Source organism: Mus caroli, chromosome 17 (genome assembly GCF_900094665.2).
Source record: "Mus caroli chromosome 17, CAROLI_EIJ_v1.1, whole genome shotgun sequence".
NCBI classification, from domain to species: domain Eukaryota; kingdom Metazoa; phylum Chordata; class Mammalia; order Rodentia; family Muridae; genus Mus; species Mus caroli.
In genome coordinates, this window is record NC_034586.1 from 29,062,253 (window position 1) to 29,079,064 (window position 16,812).

The 16,812-nt window shown below is 42.1% G+C and overlaps 1 protein-coding gene across 1 annotated transcript; it reads left to right on the forward strand.

Annotated features, from left to right (window-relative positions):
* Positions 1 to 860: 860 nt before the first annotated feature.
* Positions 861 to 12,142, forward strand: LOC110312369 (zinc finger protein 14-like). Its single transcript, XM_021185917.2, has 4 exons — positions 861 to 966; positions 9,373 to 9,499; positions 9,708 to 9,768; positions 10,521 to 12,142. Exons 1-4 carry the CDS (start codon positions 946 to 948, stop codon positions 11,827 to 11,829), a joined length of 1,518 nt encoding a protein of 505 aa, XP_021041576.1. The 5' UTR covers positions 861 to 945; the 3' UTR covers positions 11,830 to 12,142.
* Positions 12,143 to 16,812: the final 4,670 nt, after the last annotated feature.

The following is a 16,812-nucleotide window of genomic DNA, read 5'->3' on the forward strand; positions in this document are numbered from 1 at the left end:
CCTTTAATAGTTTATATTATTTCCCTTCAGGGATGCAGTAGAGATCCCGAGCTGGCTACCTCTTTGTGTGCTCAGAGAATAAAACTTTCATTTTAAGCTGCTGTCTTTGAAGTCAATTTTCTTGGCTTCTCCCCGAACCTAACAGATCCACTTGGTCCAAAATCAGTGTGATCTGGAAGGTTGAGACTATTTTACATTCCTTAATATAGAGGATTTCCTTGGGCAAAGAAACCTTTTTGTCTGACGTTCAAAGGCTGCTTTTCAGACCTGTTGAATCCTTTGTAGAAAACTTCGGGCGTGCAATTCCATTTTTCTCCAGACATTTTATAATTGAATTCATTGTTGATATGTTTTAATTTTCTTGGCAGAAAACGGGTAGATTGAAACACAAGGTTTGCGAAAGCTTTACCTTAACCTCCCCAAATCTTGAGCTTGCATGTCAGGTCCTCCTTGTTTTCCTATGCCCCCAGATTGACATAGGGACTCTTCCTAAGGACATGTCTTGGGTTTTCTCCTTGGGGTACTGAGACTAGAGGCTCCACTGTAAAGCTGTAGCATTAGTTCTTTAGGGGATAGGGTGTGTAGTTGGAAAACGCATGCACTAAGAATCCTGCTGAATGTTTCCTTAAATGCCACAAAGCTTCAGGTTGGGCCAGGTTTGTTCTAGTGAAGAGCAAGCTAAAAGGGTCATGAGTGACAACTGTGATTTTAGCTGCAGCGGTACTCAGAAAGGCTGATTTCTTTTTAATTAAGCTCGTAGGAGGCAGGGAGAGATATTCACCAATCAACAGCGTTGTTATTCCCCTGTCCAATAAGAAGCGCAGATAATCGAAGGGTACCTCACTTACTACCATCTTGAAGCCGGTGCAGCTGCGGGAAGAGTCGTGGCAACTCTTCGGTTACTGTCACTTCTTCCGATTGCAGGCTCCTTGGAGAGGACACAGTATGCATCAAAAGCAGAGAATGGTGAGTGTGTCACGGGCACCTGGCTTCGAGGATGGCAGATCTGTGACACTGCCAGGAGACCAGCGTCCAGTTCTGCCCCTTCGCTACGAAGCGGTTTCATGCCAGTCCTTTCAGTGTGGGTCCATGCCTCGAACTTGCACCTCTGCAGAATTTGCAGCGCTGGTAGATTGGTGATGCTGAACCCAAACTGCGTTTTGAACGACAGAGGGTGTGTGAGCGCTGTTGCGGGTCTTTCTGCCCTTGCACTTTCGTTTGCCCTGCTTTAGTTTTCCTCTATGATCACGGTGTGTTTTTCTTTCTTTTTCTTTTTTTTTTCTGCTGTTGGGGGTCCCCCTAAAACAAAACAACACAAGCAGGCACAAGAGTCCAGCAAAGCAAGATCTTTATTTTAATTAAGCAGAAAAACCTGACCGGTCAGGGACAATAGCATAGACCCCGTCCTGGAAGGAAAATTGCACAGCATATTTAGGATGAGACCTCAGAGCAAAGGGGAGTGAAGTGGGCTGTAGCGTTGTCCAATCGTATTTTGACACAAGGGGTTGGGCAAGGGAGTCGCCAATGTGATTTTGATGACTCCTGCGGCTTGTCACAGGAATCATGGGTGATGAAGCCTCCCCTGAGCCACCTGGTTTCAAGGCTTTTTTCTCAGAATCTTGGTGGTCAGGCCTCATCCTGGACATTTGGTGAGTAACTCAAAATGATGAGGGACAAAGGAGCTGGTTCCTGGGCCTGGGAACATGGACTCAGTTTGTTTCTGTCAGCAAGATAGTGAAGCTGTCCTTGAGATGCCTGGATTCAGACAACTGTTACCTTACAGTAGAGCCAGTTGAACCCTAGGCTTTATTTAGGTTAGGCAAAGGCTCCTTGTTGTGTAGAGGGCATTTTTCTCCTTTGGAAATCTATTTCAACCTCTCTTTTGAGCTCTCTTTTGAATAATAATACTGGTCAAAATAGTTAAAAGTGGAAATATGGAAAAATGCGGGGAAAGCCTGCGGGAAGGGATTCATGTAGCTGTCTGTAATTTGGTTTTCTTGGTGGGTTTCTCCGAACAGAAAGAATTAGGAGAGTTCGTCAACCAGTCTTTAATTGGAATACAGTTCTTGGAAGAAATATTAAATCTTTGGTGTTTTTGCCTTCAACTACTGGTTCTGTGTAGATAGTAATCTCTGACCATCAAGAAAGTCGGGGATGGTCAGCCTGACACAAAGGCACCATTTATTTTTTTCCTTGAAATGGTTGAAACTGTTTTTGACTTTTCCTGCTGCCTGTGTATCTGCATGTAGAGTTCTCAGCTATCTCTCCAGCACCACGTCTGCCTGTGTGCCACCACTCTAACAATGCTGCCCACTCTAACAATGGACTAAAGCTCTGAAACTTCTTGCACGTGGCAGAGAGACACTGGCTACTTAAGAATGTTACCGATTACTTCTCTGACTTTTGGCAAAGCTCAAGTTCAGAATGCTGCCTTGGAGGAAGTAACGAGGCGGCTTATTCTGAGCTAAATGAGTGACATCTGCCCTGAAGCAACCCAAGTTTTTGTGGATAACGTGTCCCATCATTAAAGAGGTTCTACACACTTTTATAGCCAAACAAAGTCCTAAACCGAGATCCTTGACAAATGTCTTCCTGGGAGTTTAGATGGCAAAGCTCTGCAGAGGGAGAAGCTCTGCCTCATCCAGCTTTTATCTCAGATCATCCAGAGATCCGATGAGCAATGCAAGCAAGAGATGCTTGCCTGCTATCAACAGGGGGTGTTATATGACATCCAGAGTTTGAAAGCAAGTGGATAATGCCTCGCCTGGCCTGCAATCCCAGACTTTAGGAGGCAGGGCTAGAAGATCAGGAGTTCAAGGTTATCTTCATCGACCCTAGGCTACCGAAGCCCCTCTCAAAAAACAAAACAAAAAATGTATTCTTAGTGAAAAACAACTTTGCTTCAAAAAAAAAGAGAGAGAGAGAAAGAAAGAAAGAAAGAAAGAAAGAAATGAAAGAAGGAAAAGAAAAGAAAAAAAGAAAACATTTTTGAGTTTGAGTGTAGTACATTTAAAAAACTGATTCCTGTTAAGTGTGAGTGATACTTTGTATTGCCATGTGCTATCTCTGCCTGGTTTTCTTGTATGTGTGGTTTAAGAGAGGCAAGTTATTATGTATCAGTTTGTCTTAGAAGTAAGTATATAGCTGAAGGTGACCTTGAACTTGAGGGATAGTATAGTTTGAAGATTTTTCAGAAGGAAAGTATTTCCAAGGACCGATTGCACTAAAGCAAGAACAGAATCCAGTGGGGGAACTCAGTAAATCCTGAGGCTCTTTAACTCGCACCTAGGATGCCTCTAATAGAATTGTCTCAATTCTAAAGGGCTTAGATAGGCTTTCTTTAGGATGTGTTGCAAATAGCACAGAAAATCTCTTTCCAGGACTGGAGAGATGACTCAGTGGTTAAGAGCACTCACTGCTCTTCCAAAGGTCCTGAGTTCAAATCCCAGCAACGACATGGTGGCTTACAACCTGTAATGAGATCTGATGCCCTCTTCTGGTGTGTCTGAAGACAGCTACAGAGTATGTACATATAATAAATAAATCTTTTTTAAAAAAAAAAAGCCAAAAAAAAAAATCCTCTTTCCTGTTTTTTTATATGCAGTGGACATCTCGTGGTATGGCTACTCTCTCCATCATCTTGAGGTCTCCATTGCAACTTGGACTTCATCTTTACTGTGTCCCATGTTTGTCCTTGGTGGCTCTCTGGATCTATGGTGCTAGATCCCTCAGTCTTGCATTCTTCATGCTCCCACCCCCTAAGTGGTGCTAGCACCACTTAGATGACTCAGTTGTAACTACGTCTTTCATCTCTGGATGGAACCTGACCCACTTGGACCACAGTATTATCAGCTTCTGTGTGGAACACATGTGGGGAACAACCCCATGGAAACAAACTCTTCCCCAGAGACCCCGCTTTGCTGGAGTCTCAGTTCAGGGTTTCTTCTTTCACATGAATTTGTATCTTTACACTTTGGAATATTTGATGGGTAGGCTCGTACCTTCATGTAACTATTGTTCCTACTGTTGGCCAGAGCGTGGAAGCCAAGGAAATCTTTTCTCCCCCAAGTTGATTTTTTTTGGGGGGGTCAGTTCTTTATTACCGCAATGGAAAACAAACTAGGACTGATAGGGATGTATGCACAGCCCAAGGCAAAGAGAGCCCCAGGTGTATGGTGGTGGTGGTGGTGGTGGTGGTGGTGGTGGTGATGATGGTGGTGGAGGTGGTTGTCATCGTCATCCTCCTCTCCCTCCTCTTCTTCCCCTCTCCTCCTCCACCTCCTCCTCCATTTTTTCTGAGACAAGGTCTTGCTGTGTAGCTCTGGCTGTCCTGGAACTCACTATGTAGAAAAGACTGGCTTTGAACTCATAGAGATCTACCTACCTCTGCCTTCCAGGGCTGGGACTAAAGGAATATGTCACCATATTTTAGTTTTTATATTTGATTTTGGTGGTGGTGGTGGTGGTGATGCGTGTGTGAGTGATATCTAGTATTATTTTAGAAGGATGTCATGGATTAAAAAAATATGTAGATCTTAGATTTTGGAAAACTAATGAGTGTCTTTGACTATAAAAACCAAGAGCTTTACTCTCTTTAAAATTTTTATTATTTTTAAAAAAAATTTTATTTTGTTTTTTTTCTGTGCATTGGTGTTTTGCCTACATGTCTGTCTGTGTGAGAATATCAGATCTTGGAACTGGAGTTATAGACAGTTGTTAACTGACATGTGGGTGTTGAGAATTGAGCCTGGATCTAAAGGACTGACGATCATAGACACAGAGTATTGAGTAATTGGCCAAATTTTGAAAGTAGATTAAAATATTTGTGATTCAGCAGAAATATAGGAACATTTCTTTGTAACGGAATTCTTCCTATCCTTCTGGTTAGCCAGCATGTGGGACTGTCTGAGTGAAAAATATAAATATATAAACTGAGCATTTGGATAAAGTTCGATCATGAAGTCTTGGCTCACTTAGTAAAAGGATCAAACAAAAATCCTTGTTCTTTGAGCCAGTTTGGGGGAAATTGTTACTAAGTGCAGACATTCAGTGCAAGAAGGTATTTAAGAAAACTTTACTGTTGTAAACTGAGTCAGGCATCCGTTTTTAACCTAGGAATACTGAAAACATCGGGTAGGAAGGGGGACAGCACAACAGAGAAGTCAGAGTAGGTCTCAGATATTGTCTGATTGACGTGCGGCTTTCGGACTGATGAAGCATTAGTGTAGGATGGTAAGGTGTTTCCCATAGAGACACAGATGAGCACTCAGGAATGGATCATCCACAGTATCAAGTCTGGAGTTCCCTTCTCTTTAGGCTCCCCTGATTCCTTGCTAAGTGGAGGAGTCTTGGTAGAGAACCCTGATGGCCTGAACATAGGGAAGCTCACCATTTTCCTTGTCTTCTACAGAAAAGATCGAGGGAAAATATAGTACTGTAGTTTGAGGCTGCTACTGTGGTATGATGTCTTCGTGGGCCCCAGTTTGTGCTGGGTCTAGGCAGTGTTAAAATATGACACCCTTTGTCTGGGTCAGACTTTTGCTAGTGATGACCAGTACACTGAGGCTTTGGGCAGGTGGAGGAAATTTGGTACCACAGACAAGGTGTTTCCCGTGGTAACCTGTAACAGGAAGGAGGAAATGGAGAACCATTGGCAGTTTCCTCTGAAATGGGTGATTTCGCCTCAAAGAGGGACTATCAGAATAGAGATTCTGGGACATCTCCATGTAGTCTCTGCTTTGGATGCTGAGCATCTTCAGGTGTCTTGCCTGGAATACATGCCGTAGTTGTTTTGTGATATTTCCATATCTCTTTGTGAGTTCCTCCATGATCTGTCCTTTTGTGACTGCAGTCACAACTTTCTGACTTGCAGACAGTGGCTTTTGTCCAAGCTCCCGGTGAAGCACATAATCCCACAGCAGATGCATTGTGAAAGGCGCTGTCTCATGGATTGGGTCATTGCCTGAATGAGAGTTGGTGGAAAGGTTGTATCCATGGTTAGGAGTATAGGCTTATGGTCATTGTAACTATGGGGTAGGGGCTAGAGGGAGATGGCTCAGGGGTTAAGAGGTCATCTTGGAGAGGACCCAAGTTCTATTCCTAGCACCTACAACCCTCTGTAACTCCAGTAGCAGGGCATCAGATGACATCTCCTGACCTCTAGACACTATATTCATGTGTACGTATTCACATAGACACAGACATATCATCTGTACACAATTAAAAGTAAAGTAAAAATCTAAAAACAAAAACAGGGGGGCGTGTCCTGGCAGGCAAGGCTGCCTGTCTAGTAAGTCAGTAAAATGCATTGCTCCTAGAATACCTTTTCCCTCAGGGTTTCAGTAGGAAGTCAGAGAATGGAGATTTACAAGATGTTTATTTTTCACTAATCAAGTGGTAGAATATATGCTGGCTTATGATACGGAAAAGACAGAAAATCTGAGCCCTTGTTCTCTAGAGAATGTATTAGCCGTGGTAGCCTTTTAGTAGCAGATGTCCTGATGGCTCCTCATTCTTAGAGCCTCCACACTGAGAAAGACAACGAGCTTTAAAGGTCCAAGCAAAGCTTGGTAGGGAAAGGAAAAGTCGAGGGACGTGGGGTGGCTTGGTAGGAATGGCCTCCATAGACTCGTGTGGAGTGGCACTGATAGGAGGTGTGGCCTTGTTGGAAGAAGTGTGTCACTGTGGGGGTACGCTTTGAGGTCATATGTGCTAAAGCTATGTCCAGTGTGGTACACAATCTCTCCTTGCTGCCATGATGATACTGGACTAAGCATCTGAAACTGTAAGCCTCAACGAAATGCTGTCCTTTCTAAGAGTTGCCCTGCTCCTGATGTCTCTTCACAGCAATGGAAACCCCTAACTAAGACAGAAAGGAAGGGATCCAAGAATCCCCAGACAGGGGCTTTGCTTCCTGGAGGATGGGGCTTAGGAGAGCAGTCTTGTCTTTTGTCTTGCTTAGGGTTCTTATTGCTGTGAGGAAACACCATGCCCAGAAGCAGGCTGGGGAGGCAAGGGTTAGTATGGCTTCCATATCCCAAAGCACAGTTCACCGAAGGCCAAGTCAGCCACTCAAACCAGGTGAGAAGCTGGATGCAGGCGTTGTCTTAGAGGCCATGGTGGGATGCTGCTTACTGGTTTACTTTAATGGCTTGCTCAGCCTGTTTCCGTAGAGCCCCCCAGGATGACCAGCCCACAGAGAAGCACCACGCTATCTTACGTTTCTCAATCGAGGTCCCTCATTGACTCCAGCTTGTGTCAAGTTGACATAAACTTGCTAGCATACTTTGGGAGTGGTTGCCTGGTGTCTTCCAATCTCACAACCATTTTTTCCTCCTCATCTCCCAAAGATTTGATACAGTCAGCTCTCTAATCCTTTGTCACAAGTTATCGACCCACAGAGATTGGTGAGTGTGTGTGTGTCCTGATTGCCCCCAACTGGAGCATCAGAACAACTCTTATCAGTGGCATGCTGGACACACATGAGAACAGAACAAGAGAAAGGAGAGCAAGACTGGGAAAGCAATTAAAATAAAAGTAGCCACAGAGTTCAGCTTTGGTCCAGAGAGCAGAGACACTATTAGGAGGCAGGAGAGTTTATCCTGTTATAAGGTTTCTTGATTAAGGCATCAGATTCATTTGGCTTGCTGTGAGACTCTTCCAGTCCTTAGACAGGGAGGTACCTGCTGACTCCACTTCCCTCCTTGATTTATATCTTTCTCACAGTCACCTGGGTTGCCTCTGTGAAATCACAGCACAAGATTATAGATGTTTTAATGTTTTAGTTATAGGAGGAGACACTTTATAATCTAAACAGATGTGAAACTAAAAAAAAAAAGCAAAGATGGAAAGAATTTTTGTTTTTTGAGACAAGGTTTCTCTGTGCAGCCCTGGCTATCCTGGAACTCACTCTGTAGATCAGGCTGGCCCTGAACTCACAGAAATCACCTGCCTCTTCCTCCTCTGTCCTGGAATTAAAGGTCTGTGCCACCATGCCTGGTCCCAGAATAACTCTTAAAATTCAATCAGTTGTAGGGATAAGTCTGCTCCAAAAAGCAGAAATAATTTCAGGGAATCTAGAGAAGCTGCATTTTAATTATGGGATAGCAAAATGTAGCAGAATTCCCTTCAGATGAACAAATATATAATCAAAGGAAACATGAAAAGGAGAGAGAGCGAGAGACTGTTTTTTGTTTTGTTTTGTTTTTAATAAATTCAAAGTGACTAGAAACAGTTTTGCAGCTCCACAGAGCAGAGACTACCCTAAGGGGAGGAGTGGCAATGTTTCTTTCTTCGTGTTTGAACAGAGAAAGCTGTTGCTCTCCTTTTCTCTGTCTTTCAGTGCTCTCTGGCAGGTGAAGCAGCTGGCAGCGCACATCTGTCCTTAGCCGTTCTGTTCTTTATTTAGGGCAGGGAGGCCTTAGCTTGATGACTTCTTATCTTTTTCATTATGAGCTTATTAGCTTTTGATGGTTGAGCTATCTCTTCAGCCTTTGATGACTTTTTTTTAACCAAATTGATTAGTTTGATCATCCATTTGTAACCATAGTCATCAATAAACTGATGGAATACTCAAGGGTCCAAATTATTGTTTGAGGCCTCTTTTAAGTATGCAGTTGAAAAGAAGTTTAGTCGCTAAGGTGTGTGTCATTTACAGATTTTTTTGTTTTGTTTTGATGCTAGTCCAGTTATGATAAATATAAAGTAATAGAGGTAACCCTAGAGATTTATTCTATAAACATAATTTGCTTATTGTGCATGTACCCAAAAATCATTTTATGGCCCTGAAGCCTTACAGAATTTATTTGAATAGAAATGTGGTAATAGGGGAGTGTTTTCATTTCATAAAGCAGGAATATGTGTTTCCTGATGAATGCTGGGGTTGATTGTATATTATTCACAGAGAGCTAATTGCATAGCCTAAGTCAGTGGAGTCTCATTTGGCTTATACAGTCCCTGTGTGAGCATGCCTCACTGTTGGCTCAGTGCTAACCATGGCCGCTTTGTTATCTGGACCCTTCTTGTCCCAAATTTTAAGCTTGTTCACACTCAATTTTCTGTGTCAAATTATCTTATTTTCTTTAAATTTAACTTCATTCAAGTTTCAGGCTCTGGGCAGAATGAAGCCAAATTTTAGTTAAAATAAATCACAAACAGCCTTTCTCCTGGATTCTTGTTCCACTTTGAAACCTTGTGAGCAGGCCTTGATAATTTCTGTTTCTTTCAGCATTCTCACATTCTAAGTAAGCTCCTGTCAAAGTGGCCAGTTCGTGTCTGCTTTTCCTTGCAAGTATTCACCTTATCTTCTGTGTGGCTCTAGATCCTGTCAAGTCGGCAGTTAGTTTTGACTTGCTATCGTGTGGGCTCTTTCAGGAGCCTGTGACCTTTGAGGATGTGGCTGTGAACTTCAGCCTAGGAGAGTGGGCTCTGCTGGATTCCAGTCAGAAGAAGCTGTACAGAGATGTGATGACGGAGACCTTTATGAATCTGATCTCTATAGGTAAAAAAAATATATATATACTATGAGTTCTTTACTTATTCAGTTAGAGAACAGCTGCTTCTTGTTCATTTGTATGGTTGCTGGAAGGGAGCTTGATGGTGACCATAATATTCCTGGTCATATTGCACAGTAACAAAATGTAGACGTTAGTAAGTTTTTGTGTGACACTGAATGAAATCATAACGATTTCTTTGGTTTTGCTTTTTAGGGAAAACAGAGGAAAAAGAAAATATTGAAGACAACTACCAAAATCTCAGGAAAAATGTGAGGTAATGCCCAGAGAGACAGAAATTTATTACAAATATTTACAAGTGATAGGAAATCTGAGAACCAAGCCAATGGTTCAGTACATCTCGATGCAATTGATTTAATCTCAAAAATTCTTTCCAAGCGCACTGAGCTGGAATATTCAGAATAGAGGATGACAACTCTGTAGGGTATGAATATTGCCAAAATATAGTGCAACATTATTAACCTGTGTACGATCAGTTTTAATGTTTCATTGTGCCTAAATTGTCCTTTATACAGAAAATTATTTAGTGTATTTTATCAAGTTACCTTTCAGCTTTGAATATAAGGTGTGTGCAGTTAAATGAATTTCAGTTTTAGATTAAAACCTAGTATCGATAAATCATGTAACGGATTTATTTTAAAACCCATAATGTTTGATGCACGCCATTTTCCAATGAATATTCAACTTCATTAACTGTGGTACACATAGTTATGTGTGAAATGCCTAAAAGCAGTAATATTTAAGAACTTTGTATGTGTGTCTGCTCTCTTCAGGACCTGGGTTGAATGTTCAGTTGGCTCATTTATATTTACAAATTCTCATAGAAGCAAAATCAATCGTGCCGTTTGTCCTCCCTCCTCCAGGTTCTTTGTCTATGGCCCAGGTAGACTTGACACTTGCTGTCCTCCTCCTGCTGCCCCGGAATCAGAACAGGGGCCCGGCATCTAGCCTTCAGCACTTCTCTTAGTGACTGTATAAGTATAGTTATGCTTTTCTCCATTTTTGCAGAACTCTGGTGGTTGAGAGGAGTTGTGACTATGGAGATGTCAGTCAGTGCGGAGAAACCCGGCAACGGATTCCAGAGCGTATCATTCATAGAGACACGCCTCCTGAACTATCAGTGTGTGAAAACAGTGTGCTTGCTAGAGACATCCTTGTTCATTCCCTCTCATATGTGCACCTCAGATGTGAAACTGCAGAGAAACCCTGTGGGTCTCAGGAATATGTGGAGAAGTGTTGGAAAGAGTCTACTTATTCTGAGTCCTTTCAGACAAAGCAAAGTCCTCCTCGAGAGACACCCTATCAAAATAAGCAATCTACTGAAGCCTATAGGAGTCTTAATTCTGACCAGTATTGTGAGCAAATTCACACTGGAGATAAACTCCATGAATGGAAGCAAGTTGAGAAAGCCTTCTGGAGGTACAGTTACGGTCAAATATATGAGAGAATCACCATTGGAGAGGAACCATTTGTGTGTAAGCAGTATGGTGAAGCCTTGGTTAATTCTAGTCATCTTATTAAACATGAAATAATTAACCCTGAAGAAAAGTGTTACACATGTAAGCAGTGTGGGAAGGCATTCAGATATTCCTCATCCCTTCAGAACCATGAAAGAATCCATAGCGGGGAGAGGCCATATGTATGTAAGCAATGTGGAAAAACCTTCATTCGTTCCTATGACCTTCTGATCCATGAAAGAATTCACAGTGGAGAAAAACCTTACACGTGTGAGCATTGTGGAAAATCTTTCACCCATTATAGCGGCTGGTACAGTCATGAAAGGATTCACACTAGAGAGAAACCCTATGTGTGCACACAGTGTGGGAAAGCCTTTTCATGCTCTACATCGTTCCGGAGGCATGAAAGAATTCACACTGGAGAGAAACCTTATCTCTGTAAGCACTGTGGCAAAGCCTTCACCCATTCCAGTGCTCGTTACATTCACGAGAGAATTCACACTGGAGAGAAACCCTACGTTTGTAAGCACTGTGGAAAAGCATTCCTCCGTGCCAGTCATCTCAACAACCATGAGAGAATTCACACTGGAGAGAAACCCTATATTTGTAAGCATTGTGGGAAAGCCTTCATCCAGCGTGATGCTTGTTATAATCACGAAAGAATTCACACTGGAGAGAAACCATATGTATGTAAGGAATGTGGAAAAGCATTTAGGATTTCCACATCCCTTCGTGACCATGAAAGAATTCACACTGGGGAAAAACCTTACATATGTAATTATTGTGGGAAAGCATTTAGGGTCTCCACATGCCTTCACAAACATGAACGAGCTCACGCTGAAAAGAAACCCAGTGGGTAGAACTGAAGACCATATAGATCATGTGGCATTATCTTTGATCAACTTGCTGTTAGGAAAAGTGTATGCAGGGTCAGTCAGATGGCTCAGGGATAAAAGCACTTGCCCTAAGCTTGATAGCCATAGTTGGAACCTCAGAACCCATGTGAAGAGATAGGACTGAGTTTCCAAGGTTTGCCTCAGACTTGTACATATGTGCTGTCATTTGCATGCATACCCTCACATAGATGTATAAAGAAATAGGATAATTTAAAATACCTTTTTTAAATTTTGTTTTTTTGTTTGTTTTGTTTTGTTTTGAGACAGGGTTTCACTGTGCAGCCCCTTGGTTGTCCTGCAACTCACTCTGTAGACCAGGCTGGCCTTAAACTCAGAAATCCCCTGCCTCTGCCTCCCGAGTGTTGAGATTAAAAGTGTGCACGTCCCTGCTGCCTAGCTTTAAAATCATTTTAATGTTGCCTTTTATTTGTAGTTATTTGTAGTTATGTGTGGGTATGTGCATGTGAGGGCTGGAGCATGCAGCAGCAGAGGCATCACATTCCCCTGGAGCTGCAGTTAGAGGAGCCGGTGAGGGCTGGAGCATGCAGCAGCAGAGGCATCACATTCCCCTGGAGCTGCAGTTAGAGGAGCGGGTGAGGGCTGGAGCATGCAGCAGCAGAGGCATCACATTCCCCTGGAGCTGCAGTTAGAGGAGCGGGTGAGGTTTCCCATGTGACTGCTGCAAATCCCGCTTGGGTCCTCCGGAGAGCAGCATCTTCTGAGCCATCTTTCCAGTCTCATAGGTGTAATTAAAGACAAATCCAGAAAGAAATAGCTGGAACAGACCTTAAAATGTGTCAATTTGGACACATGAAATGTGATATTGGATAAAACCAGTTCCATTACATGTGCCAAGGCACATTTTTTTTGAAAATTATATTTAACATAAATTATGAACACAATTCATGAACATTACATAGGTGTGTGTGCATGGTGTCCACATGCCAGTGTGCATGTGGAATTGGACAGCTTTCAGAGGTCTGGTCTGTTCTTTTCTTTCTGTAGGCCCTGAGAAGGAACTCAGGTTGCTTTTGAAACAGGCACCTTATCCTGCTGGGCAGTCTTGCTGTCCCTGCTTCATGCCATTTACTCATTGGAGAAGGAGATGCTAGAAAACGACAAAATTGAATACAGTGGATTTGCACACACCTGGGAGGGCTAAGAACTCATTCCAACCAATGAAAAAATTCAACATTAAAAATAATGTAAGTTGTATGTTGTCTCAAATAAGGTGAAAGGGAATTCTCTCCTGTGTGTTGTAAAAGCAAGAAAACTGAGCACTCCAAATAAATGCTTCCCTTTGAAAGTCTGATTTTGTGGAATTTGTGAATTTTGCCTATCATTTCTGCTGTTTGGAAAACCAAGGTTACAAAATCCTATCTCAAAGAATGACAGTAGCAACAGTATACACTACATGTATTGAAGTGATGTTTTTTAGTTTGATAAATCAATTTTTGGTACTGAAATAAGTTCTCACAATGCAGACTAGGCTGGATGCTATTAAAGGCGTGTGCTACTGAGTTATGGTGATCGGTCTTAGTTCAATGGGCTTTTTCTGAAAGCCAAGTGTGTTTCCCATTTCATGTGAAACTGATTCATGAAACTTAAGTGAATTATAAGATTCCGGTAGACTTAATTCATGTGTAGTTTTTGCATAATTGTGGGTCATATGAAGTTGAAAATAGGCTGCTTATTAACGGTTAATGTTTTCAGTTGTCCTTACATGGTAGGTTATATTTTTCTTACTATTCTTAATTTATTGGCAGTTTCCTTAAATTTTAGGTACTCTTGGATTTTCTAATAGTAAAATTTCTTACACAGATTTTGTATTTTGTACCTTAAAATATATTTTCTTCAAGCAAGATGTTCTGGGGTAAAATTGGCTTAGTGAGTAAAGAACTATCCCAGAGAGCCTGAGGATCCGAGTCTGATTGCCAGAGCCCACGGGACAACCGTGTGCTCATTGGCATGGAGAAGTTCTCATTGATCCGTACATGTGAAGCTCAGAGTTTACACCACCTTTGAACAGGGCGATCAGGAATCTGTAGAAAGGCCCAATAAATGCACGGAGGGTGGGGAATGGTTCCTTGCATTCTAATGTTTTTAGAGCCACAAAACAAATTTACACGGAAGAGAAAGCCTAGGAAAGTAAGACACATGATGGAAGCCAGTATGAAGGTCATGAAATGTCTTACACTTAGAAACACATGAACATCTCAGGGTTGTTTTAATTTGCATTTCCCTGATGATTAAGGATGTTGAACATTTTTTCAGGTGCTTCTCAGCCATTCGGTATTCCTCAGGTGAGAATTCTTTGTTTAGCTCTGTGCCCCATTTTTAATGGGGTTATTTGATTTTCTGGAGTCCAGCTTCTTGAGTTCTTTGTATATATTGGATATTAGTCCCCTATCTGATGTAGGATTAGTAAAAATCCTTTCCCACTCTGTTGGTGGCCTTTTTGTCTTATTGACAGTGTCTTTTGCCTTACAGAAGCTTTGCAATTTTATGAGGTCCCATTTGTCGATTCTTGATCTTATAGCACAAGCCATTGCTGTTCTGTTCAGGAATTTTTCCCCTGTGCCCATATCTTAGAGGCTCTTCCCCACTTTTTCCTCTATAAGTTTCATTGTCTCTGGTTTTATGTGGAGTTCCTTAATCCTCTTAGATTTGACCTTAGTACAAGGAGATAGGAATGGATCAATTCGCATTCTTCTACATGATAACCGCTAGTTGTGCCAGCACCATTTGTTGAAAATGCTGTCTTTTTTCCACTGGATGGTTTTAGCTCCATTGTCAAAGACAAGTGACCATAAGTGTGTGGGTTCATTTCTGGGTCTTCAATTCTGTTCCATTGGTCTACTTGTCTGTCACTGTACCAGTACCATGCAGTTTTTATCACAATTGCTCTGTAGTACAGCTTAATGTCAGACATGGTGATTCCACCAGAGGTTCTTTTATTGTTGAGAATAGTTTTTGCTATCCTAGGTTTTTTGTTATTCCAGATGAATTTGCAAATTGCCCTTTTTAACTCAGTGAAGAATTGAGTTGGAATTTTGATGGGGATTGCACTGAATCTGTAGATTGCTTTTGACAAGATGGCCATTTTTACTCTATTAATCCTGACAATCCATGAGCACGGGAGATCTTTCCACCTCACAACAGTCAGAATGGCTAAGATCAAAAATTCAGATGATAGCAGATGCTGGCGAGGATGTGGAACACTCCTCCATTGCTGGTGGGATTGCAAGCTTGTACAGCCATTCTGAAAATCAGTCTGACGGTTCCTCAGAAAACTGGACATAGTACTACAGGAGGATCCAGCAATACCTCACCTGGGAATATACTCAGAAGATGTTCCAACCGGTAAGAAGGACACATACTCCACTATGTTCATAGCAGCCTTATTTATAATAGCCAGAAGCTGGAAAGAACCCAGATGTCCCTCAACAGAGGAATGGATACAGAAAGTGTGGTACATTTATACAATGGAGTACTACTCAGCTATTAAAAACATGAATTTATGAAATTCTTAGGCAAATAGATGGATCTGGAGGATTTCATCCTGAGTGAGGTAACCAAATCACAAAAGAACTCACATGATATGCACTCACTGATAAGTGGATATTAGCCCAGAAACTTAGAATACCCAAGTTACAATTTGCAAAACACATGAAACTCAAGAATAAGGAAGACCAAAGTGTAGATACTTTGTCCCTCCTTAGAATGGGGAACAAAATATCCATATAAGGACTTACAGAGACAAAGTTTGGAGCTGAGACAGAAAGAAGGACCATGCAGAGACTGCCTTATCTGGGGATCCATCCCATAATCAACCACCAAACACAGACACTATTGCATATGCCAGCAAGATTTTGCTGACATGACCCTGATATAGCTGTCTCTTGTGAGGCTATGCCAGTGCCTGGCAAATACAGAAGTGGATGCTCACAGTTATCTATTGGATGGAACACAGGGACCCCAATGAAGTAGCTAGAGAAAGTACCCAAGGAGCTGAAGGGGTCTGTAACTCTATAGGAGGAACAACAATATGAACTAACCAGTATCCCCTGAGCTCATGTCTCTAGCTGCATATGTAGCAGAGGATGTCCTAATCGGCCATCATTGGGAGGAGAGGCCCTTGGTCTTGCAATGATCATATGCCCCAATACAGGGTAATGCCAGGGCCAGGAAGTGGGAGTGGGTGGGTTGGAGAGCAGGGCTGGGGGAGGGTATAAGGGACTTTCGGAATAGCATTTGAATTGTAAATGAAGAAAATGTCTAATAAAATTGTTTAAATAAAAAAAGAAAAACATGAACATAAGCAATGTGGGGAAGCATTCAGGTGCTGCAGTTACATTCATATTCTCGAAAGAAACGAAATGCTCTAGGGAATCATTTCTGTGTAAACAGTGGGATCGGCTTGTCTCATTACAACTCTCAAGAAAATCAAAGGATCCACTCCAAACGAAACTACCGTCCCTAAACAATTCAGGAAAGTCTGTTCCTTCTAGTTTCCTTCACAAATTTGCAGCCTCACTCTGGAGAGACTCTATAGATGTATTTTAAAAATACTCTTTTGAGCCAGGTGGTGGCAGCACATGCCTTTCGTCGTAGTTCACAGGAGGTAAAGGCAAGTGGATCTCTGAGTTTGAGGCCAGCGTTATCTATACAGTGAGTGCCAGGACAGCCAGGGCTTCACAGAGAAACCCTGACTTGAAAAACCAAACTCCAAAAATTATCTTTTACTTACCTACACATACATGGAAGTGAGTTATTGGGAAACCTTATGTATTTAAACAGTATGTGGCGGTTGTGGTGTTGAACCCCTCCAATCAAGCTACTTAGCAGGTGGGAGGAGAGCCTGGTGTATCTCTGATTCTAGGCCAGCCAAGTCTACATAGTTTCAGACTAGCAAGGGCTCCCCTATCTAAACCAAACCGAACCAAA